This window comes from Sinocyclocheilus grahami, unplaced genomic scaffold (assembly GCF_001515645.1).
Source record: "Sinocyclocheilus grahami isolate Dianchi unplaced genomic scaffold, SAMN03320097.WGS_v1.1 scaffold143.1, whole genome shotgun sequence".
In the NCBI taxonomy this organism is placed as follows: Eukaryota; Metazoa; Chordata; class Actinopteri; order Cypriniformes; family Cyprinidae; genus Sinocyclocheilus; species Sinocyclocheilus grahami.
This window is the reverse complement of record NW_015505322.1, coordinates 771,968-780,021: the sequence shown is the minus strand read 5'-3', so window position 1 is coordinate 780,021 and position 8,054 is coordinate 771,968. Positions and strand designations below refer to the sequence as shown.

General features: G+C 42.5%; 1 protein-coding gene across 2 annotated transcripts; it reads right to left on the bottom strand.

Moving 5' to 3' along the window:
* On the bottom strand, positions 1–6,120 carry LOC107591545 (zinc finger and BTB domain-containing protein 5-like). Of its 2 annotated transcripts, none has more exons than XM_016280722.1 (3): positions 5,936–6,120; positions 4,394–5,464; positions 1–3,457 (listed from the first exon to the last, which is right to left on the bottom strand). In XM_016280722.1, the coding sequence occupies exons 2-3, from the start codon at positions 5,459–5,461 to the stop codon at positions 2,441–2,443; spliced, it is 2,085 nt and encodes a 694-aa protein (XP_016136208.1). In that variant the 5' UTR covers positions 5,462–5,464; positions 5,936–6,120; the 3' UTR covers positions 1–2,440. The 2 variants fall into 2 exon arrangements, with proteins under 2 accessions (XP_016136208.1, XP_016136209.1); XM_016280723.1 differs by having other exon boundaries at positions 5,940–6,120.
* Between the last annotated feature and the right edge of the window lie 1,934 nt (positions 6,121–8,054).

Here is an 8,054-nt window from a genome sequence, read left to right as displayed (position 1 = left end):
GTATTTGAATGTTGAGTAGCAAGCTCATTGGCTGCTGATTCGAAAAGGAACCAATCTGCTGTGCCATGTGAATAATTATGTGATTATATCAGATTGAGTTGGAACCTATTGGCCTGCACCACCTAGAGTTTAATGACAGAACTTTGTATTTTCAGCCACAGAGGCATCAATGTAAGCTTTACCAGAAGCAAAACAGAGGACGTTCTGAGAATGTCAGGCTGAATGTCCTTCTATGCAGTGCTCTGTTTATGATTTCTATCTGCAAATCCAAATACAACAGAAACAGGTACAAATACACAGTGCTTTAGTAAGAACATTTACCTCTTCTGTGCAAAAAGGAATATATTTTAAATGTCTCGCCGCATGAATATTTTCAAGAGTACAACAGAATGATTACGGTCCATAGAAAACACCACAGTGTGTTTAATCATTAGGTGTTGTCAATGTCAACAATGTCAATTCTGCTGTATTTCCACATATGGTCAAAATTGGTTTTATAACAGAAAGCTGTTATAAGATAAGCTGCTTTTTTCTTTTTTTTTTTTTTACTTCTAACAGTAAAGGTGTAACAGTAGTGATTCTGGTAGGCTAGTCATCTGCATATTAGCGGTGTTCCAAAACCTAGCAAGCTGACAACCTAGATAGCATTTTAAGGCATCATAGGGATATTCTCTTGATGTGAAGACTGAACCATAAGGAATTTGGTGCTGGCCAAATTCTAAAGCAGCATCACATGTATCCCGCACAATGAAGGCAATACTAGAATGCATTGTGCCAAGCTCAGTGGGAAAAAAAGGCATTCAAAATGGATGATAATAAATACACTTAACGTACTGATTAAAAATATTTTAAAAACTGTATTTACCACAAAACAGTGTGTAATCACACTGTTAGCGTAGCAACATGCTAACATCAAACCAAATACTTGAGTGGGAGAAAGTGCAATTAGAAATATGGTGAAATAAGTCCCAACTTCTAAATAAAAGAGCCAATCGCCAAGTTGTCACAGAAAGAGTCAGTATCCCGACACAACCTTAATATAAGCTTTTTGAGTGTAACAAAAAACATTTATGGGACAGTTCATGTCAGATTTTGTTGCCGATTTGAAATGTTATGTGGCAAGTTTTGAGATTTAATTTCACTATTCAAGTACATAGGATTTAGACTTGGATGCCAAAAATAGCTGGCCATGGACATTCCTTGAAATTGACTTTGTGTCAAACTCCTTTGCAATCAACTGTAAGTTATACAGAGCCCCTAAAAGGACATGGTGATGGGAAAAATTAGATGGGAGGGAAAATTATATTTTAAAGCTTTTGTTGTACGTGCAAATGCAAGGAACAAAAGTTTCACAAGCGAAAGCAACAGCATTGAAATAAGCACTTTGTGTGGCATGCAGAGCAACTGCCTATGTTCCTTCCACATGTTCCAATGTGAAGTTTCAGTTCAGTTCTAAGGAGGCAGCTCACTCGGTTTTGGAACAGAGCTTAAAGCAGTGGTTCTTAACCATTTTGACTCCAAGGACCCCCTTTTGCTGGAGATTTAGCTGGATACTTATATCATAATAAAACAAATGAAGCCAAAAATATGATGTTAGTTTAATGTTGCACATCTTCAAGTGTTTTTAACATTTTAATCAAGATCATGTTAATATAACTAAATTTAAATACCCTTAAGACTTACTAGAAGTTTGCAAGATGCCACCAAGTGGGGCCCTTGGTTGAGAACCACTGACCTAAAGGTGCACCTAAATGAAAAATGACCAACTCTCACTTTTTGAAGCATCAGAAGTTAAAATACATCAACAGTACACAGCTGACAATACAATTCTGACTTCGAAGTGTCTATTATCATGACATTTGATTCAGCTACTAAGGTTCTGTCGGACATCTGCTTGCAACACTTAAAGCAGACATCTCCATCTCTGTATTCTATTAAAAACATCTCACAGTGACACTTAAAGAGATAGTCCACCCAAAAATGAAAATTCTGTTATCGTTTACTCACTCGCATGTCGTTCCAAACCTGTATGACTTACTTGCTTTTGCAGAACACAAATTACTTTTTTTTAGATGAACATTAACAATATTCTGAAGACTGATTCAACTAAATTTGTCCATAAAAAACACCTGACCCCACTGACGTTTACTGTATGAACAACAACATCAACCCAAAGAACATGTAAACACTTTAATTTTAAGTCACACAAGTTTAGAATAACATTTCTGGGTGAACTATCCCTTCAATTTGTACCATCAATGGCATGTTAACAATGTCATGAAACACCTAAAAAAGGTCCTATAGCTACTATAACAGTGGATGTGAGATCATGGTGTACAGATCTTCCCATTCAGTAGAGTAAGAACAGTCAGAACCTAATGGGTCTAACTAACTGGTCATCCTTGTATGGCATCTTTGAAGTGCCTGCGATTGCGCTGAATTAGAGCAGGGCGTTAGACATATCGCTGCTCTGCCATCGTAAGCAGGTTGTTTTTGAGTGCTTGTACAAGTGACTGGACTGACTAAAGCGCTTGCCGCATTTCAGACAGGCGTACGGGCGCTCTCCCGTATGCACTCGGATGTGTTTCTTGCAGTCCGTCAGAGTGAGGAACGTCTTACAGCAGATCTTGCAGGCGTACTTCCTGGCGCCTTCAACCACTAGCACGTTGTGCTCGGAAAGTGCCTTTTTACATTTCGACAGAACATCTGCAGAGGCTCTTGTCAACTGGGGGAGCGGGTTCAAGTTTGAGTTGCCGCCGTTTTGACCTACGGTGACGGAACCCTCAAAGTTGACTCCATTGAGAAGCATTGAGGAGGAAGAGGACGAGGAGGCAACGTCAAATTGCTGAGGGCTGTCTGTAAGTGTTGAAGCACCTTTGGGAGCGATGCGCCGGTATGCTTGGCACCCTCCGGCGCCACCCCTGGATGAACGAGGGAAGGCCTGTAATCCCAAAATGTTTCGCTGGAACTCAAGCGCGAGCTGGTCCACCGATCCACCACGGGACGTTGCTAATGAAGAGGATGATGCTATTCCATCATACAGTGGTCGCAGAAAAAGTGACTCTGGCTGCAGGTCAGAGCAGATCTGTGCATCGCCCGGAAGGAGCTGCAGAGAGGAAGATGAAGTGTTGATGGAATCGGTTGGGAGGAAGAAGCGAGCAGGATCGTGGTCTGCTTGAAACTCTCCGGTTGTAGTGTTGGGAATATTGTCAACACTATTAGCAAGATTAGATGATGCCCCTCTGCCAGCAAAGGCCTTCGCGCTGAGGAAACTGGAGATATGCAATCCGGAGGAGGACTCCAGAGCGTCACTGCAGGAGAGCGCCTCTCCTCTTCCTCCTGCTGCTCCTAAGCCTTTGTTTCCTTTAATCAGCAGCTCAGAGCTGGGCTGGGGATCGGAGTAGCTGCGCTCACTGCCCTCTGGACTCAGCTCCAGCTTTTCTCCAACCTGCTCCACCTGAGGAAACATCACAAGTATTTACAAAGTTTAGTAACACTCCCATGCAACTCATTTCTGCATAGGCAATACGTGTAAGTATGGGTCTAGTAGAATGGCTAAAAACTGAAATCTCTAAAACTGCCAATAATAGTTTCAATTATATATTTTGAACCAGCAACAAAATGAAACAGCAAATGTATTGTAAATGTAGCTACTTTTGTACAAAAAAAGTAAAAATCTAGCAAATCACAAGCAAAACTGTAAAAAAAACTGGGTCGTTAACATTTTTGTAACATTTTTAAAAGACGTCTCTATGCTCACCAAGACTACGTTTGATCATAAATAGTCAAAAACAGAAATATTGTGAAATATTATTAAAATTCAACATAACTTTTAATATATTTTAAAATGTATTTTAGTCTAATAAATGTCAAATCATTCTATATGTTGATTTGGAGCTCAAGAATTTTATCAATGTTGAAAACAGTTGTGCTGATTATTATTATTATTTTGGAAAATAAGGACTCTTTTAAGATACTTTATTAAGCACAAAATTCAAAAGAACACCATTTTTGAATAGAATTGTTTTGTAACAATGTAAAGGTCTTTACTGTGACTTTTGATCAATTTAATGTCTCCTTGCAGAATAATCAAAAAAAATCTTACTGACCTCAAACTTTTGAACAGTAGTGCACATGTTTTTAACATCAAAAAATGAAAATAATAATCAATGAACGAGTCAATCTTGATTATGATCATTAATACAGCATTGCCTCTTGAAAATTCTTCTACTTTTCCAAAACGCAGAGGCATGCAGTTTGGGACAATTTTGGTAGCAAAATACTAACTTACCAGGGACAATCTGCCGAAACACTCACAAATCAGGTGGACCTAAAATCCAGTAACTAAATACATCCGTTACAGTCCTACTAGCTTAATATCAAAAACAATTACCTGGTCACTCCCTTCTGCCTGAGACGTAACATCGCTAGTCTCATCAACAGCCTCAGGTGAACTCAGTGGCTCACTCTTCACCACGACCTGCATGTGCTGCTGCTGCTCCTCTTCTTCCTCACCTCCATTCTTTATCTTCATCCCTTCGCTATGGTGATGGCTCGCATCCGGGTATTCCTCTTTACGTGGCAACAGCAGCGTTTTTTCCGGTCCTGCTCCCCTCCCTCCATCTGACTGAGTGGGAAGCTGCATGTCTTCATGGGCCAGTCCCCTTCGATACTCATCTTGCTCTAGTAAACCTCCATCATGCCCCGGAATGACCCCAGCGACGACCTCATCCATTATTTTACCGTGAGAATCGGGAGACAGAAGCTCCTCTCCACCCACACGCCCCTCCACCTGCGAGGAGAGGCGCGGCCTCCCCCGTTCCGAAGCGATCAGGGACAAGGGCTGTTTGCGCTTCAGGAAACGGCGTGTCGGGTGAGAACCGTGCTGATCCACCAACCCGCTAGCGCACGCTGAACCCGTTCTCCTCCCGGTCCCTGTTCCCCCATCTTCAGCCCCACTCAGGGCAGAACTGACCAGGCTCAGGCCGAGCTGTTGCAGCAGAAATGAGCGCTGGAGATGAGAGTTGGCAGCTGCTGCTGCTGCTGCTTGTTGCGGCTGACCACCACGGTCTGCCGGGGGAGACATGGGTAGAGTGCGAGTTGTAAGGTAGTGCTTACAGGCTTTCACCACAGTGTTTAGATGCAGATGAGAAGCGGCCAGCAAGACATCCATGACGTTACTCTCTCCTAGCATCAGTGTGGACGTGTACATCATGTCCATCAGTGCAGCAAACGCTTCAGCCGTCACCACTTCCGAGTCCAGATGGATCATCCTGGTACTGGCGTCTCCCTCGGCAGCAGTAAACAGTGCTCGGAAATGTGTACTGCAGGCGGACAGCACAGCACGGTGGGCCTTGAAATGACGGCTGCCAACCATGATCACACAGTCACACAGCTGTCCATGCAGCCGCTGGTAGTTCAGCTGCTGGAAGATCTGCTCAAAATGTCCTGGGAAATCCATGACCTGAAGACAAATGGAGAAAAGATGACTAAGATGAGGAAATATTTAAAGCCCAAACAATACAGACTAGACATAATTCAGCCACATAGTGTATACAAAATCGAAATTGTATATATATAAACAATATACACATCTGCATATCGAAGTGCAAAACATTTGAGTCAAAACTCTAGTCTGAAGTTAATATATAATTTACATCCTTTTCAAACATAAAGTCATTAGTTAACACAATAAATCCCCATATGTAAGTTACTTCCAAAAATAAAACAAAAAACGAGTTTTATGTAAAGCTTGTATGGGTGTCATATTTACACACATTGTATGTCTTAACAATAAAAACAGGAAAACGAAAACAAAATGTGCATATGAGAGTGAACTGACAGCAGTTCTTTGTTTAACTGAGCAATACATTAAGCGAGTAGTTATGTTGGCTACTCTGCTAGCCCAGTTCTCTCACATAGTCCTGAAACACACCTACTTTACACGTCTATCTCATGCGTCTTCAGAGAGTCCGGGTTTGTCCGCTTAAACCATCCAGAAATACATGCAAAAATCTGTCCATGACAGTTAGTCGAGGCACTGGCCTGTGGAGTCACACATACACACTAGAGACGGTGGGTCACGGGAAACAGCATCAGCTGCTCAGACGCGTCCGCCAATCTGACTGGAAGCGTCGAGAAAACCAATCCATTCCGCCACCTACTGTACTGGAGAGTCTGTCAATAACGCTCGAGTGCATTGCAATTAAAGGATAGTTTGTCAAAAAGTGAATACTCGGTGATCATTTACATCATTTGCCCTCATGTCGTTCCAAGCCTGTATAACTTACTGTCTTCTGTAGAGCACAAAAGAAAATTCAAAATAAACAAAGAGACAAAGGCGTAGTTTGATGACGCCGTGACTGAGTGTGGAATCATGGGAGTTGTAGTCTTCATCCCCACAGCTGATGCAATCCGACGGGATTCGGGCAGAAATCATGTTCATGGATGAGCTAATGATTTATTAACGTAGTAGAATGAAGCAGGGTGAGGCTGAAAGCTGTCGAAGCGAAACGAGGCACACGGCTTCCGGAGCTTTTATTATGCCACAGTCGACCACTTCCGCTTCTTCAGGTCGTGCGTATGTGGGGTAAAGCAGCGTTGTTTTATCATACTAGATACGTTTGAAAGTTCTGTTATAATGCTACTCTGTGCGGTCGTCACCTGTCTAATAAAACGCATAACATATCAAAGCGTCTTTGGCATTTCCATGTTTTCTACAAAACAAAACCGGAAATCGAGGGGTTTTGACGTCATTGGCAGGCGACACAATGACACTATGGACACGCTCCGTGTCACTAGTTAAAATTGCTTATTTCTCTGGATTTAAACATTCTTCGAAACATTTGGGATAATGTAAGTACACAAGGCAGCAAAATATATAACACTGTTCTAGTGGTTTTTGGATATGGATATTATTTTTGGATATTGTGCCTTTAGGTAAGAATTAAAGGGGTCATATGATGCGATTTAAATTTTTCCTTTCTCTTTGGAGTGTTACAAGAGAAAGGTGTAAAGATCTGTAAAGTTGCAAAAACTAAAGTCTCAAATCCAAAGAGATATTCTTTATAAAAGTTAAGAGCCAGCCACACCTACCTAAAACGGCTCGTTCTAACACGCCCCCACATGTCTATGTCACGATGTGGGAAGATTTGCATAACGGCGCCCAAATGTTCACGCAAAGAAAGAAGGCGTAACTTTTATTCTCGCTGTAGTATTGTTGTTGCTGCCGTCATGTCGTGAAGGCGCTGTGTGCTTCGTTGTGAAAGTGAAACTACTTTGTTTGGTCTTCCAAAAGAGGACGATATCGCTTCATCATGCCTGGAGCTGATCCGTGCTGGTCGCTGAGGAAATACATCAACTTCGTGCTGTGGATCACCGGATCGGCTTTCACCGGACGAAGCGGAGTCCAGCCCGGGGTCGTCACGTGTGGTTGCTGCAAGCCTGCCGGACGCTCCTTCGTCGAATCTGCCAGCTGTGCCGTTCTCAAGCTCACCTGCCTCTGCTCACTCAAGCCGCCCTCCGCATACTCTAGGCCGCCCGCCGCCGCTCACTGTAGGCCGCCGTGTGACGCTGTGTTTCGTTGTGAAAGCGAAACTACTTTGTTTGGGTTCCAAAAGAGGACACGACTAGAAATCAGTGGTTAAGTTGTATTTACGACACTGTTCCAGAACACTTCAACCCAAATATTCAGATGTGTGCCGCACATTTTATGGAGGACTCTTTCCTGATCCTGGGAGAGTAGACTACAATGCCGGCTGTCCTGACTCAAAGACTGTAAGTACGTTTTTTATATTTAAAGAATTTGCCACTGACGATTCAAACGCGAATTTTGAGAATTGGACGATTCTGAGCAGTGTAGAGTAGCACTTGTAGTTTGTCTCTGATCACAAATGCAGACATGGTTTTATGTTTACGCGGCGCGATGCAACGCAAGCGTAAAAAGACGGTATAAGTCATTATAATTCGTAATTATGTCCCCACTGGATGCAACAAATGCCTCGTTTGTAATGGGTTTTAATGTTTTTGTCTCGTCGCTCCGGCCGGGACAAGGC

Coding starts and splice junctions, on each gene's coding strand:
- LOC107591545 (XM_016280722.1), bottom strand. CDS start 5,461: ATGGATTTCCCAGGACATTTTGAGCAGATCTTCCAGCAGCTGAACTAC. Junction 3,458..4,393: donor AGGCAGAAGGGAGTGACCAG/GTAATTGTTTTT, acceptor ATGTTTCCTCAG/GTGGAGCAGGTTGGAGAAAA.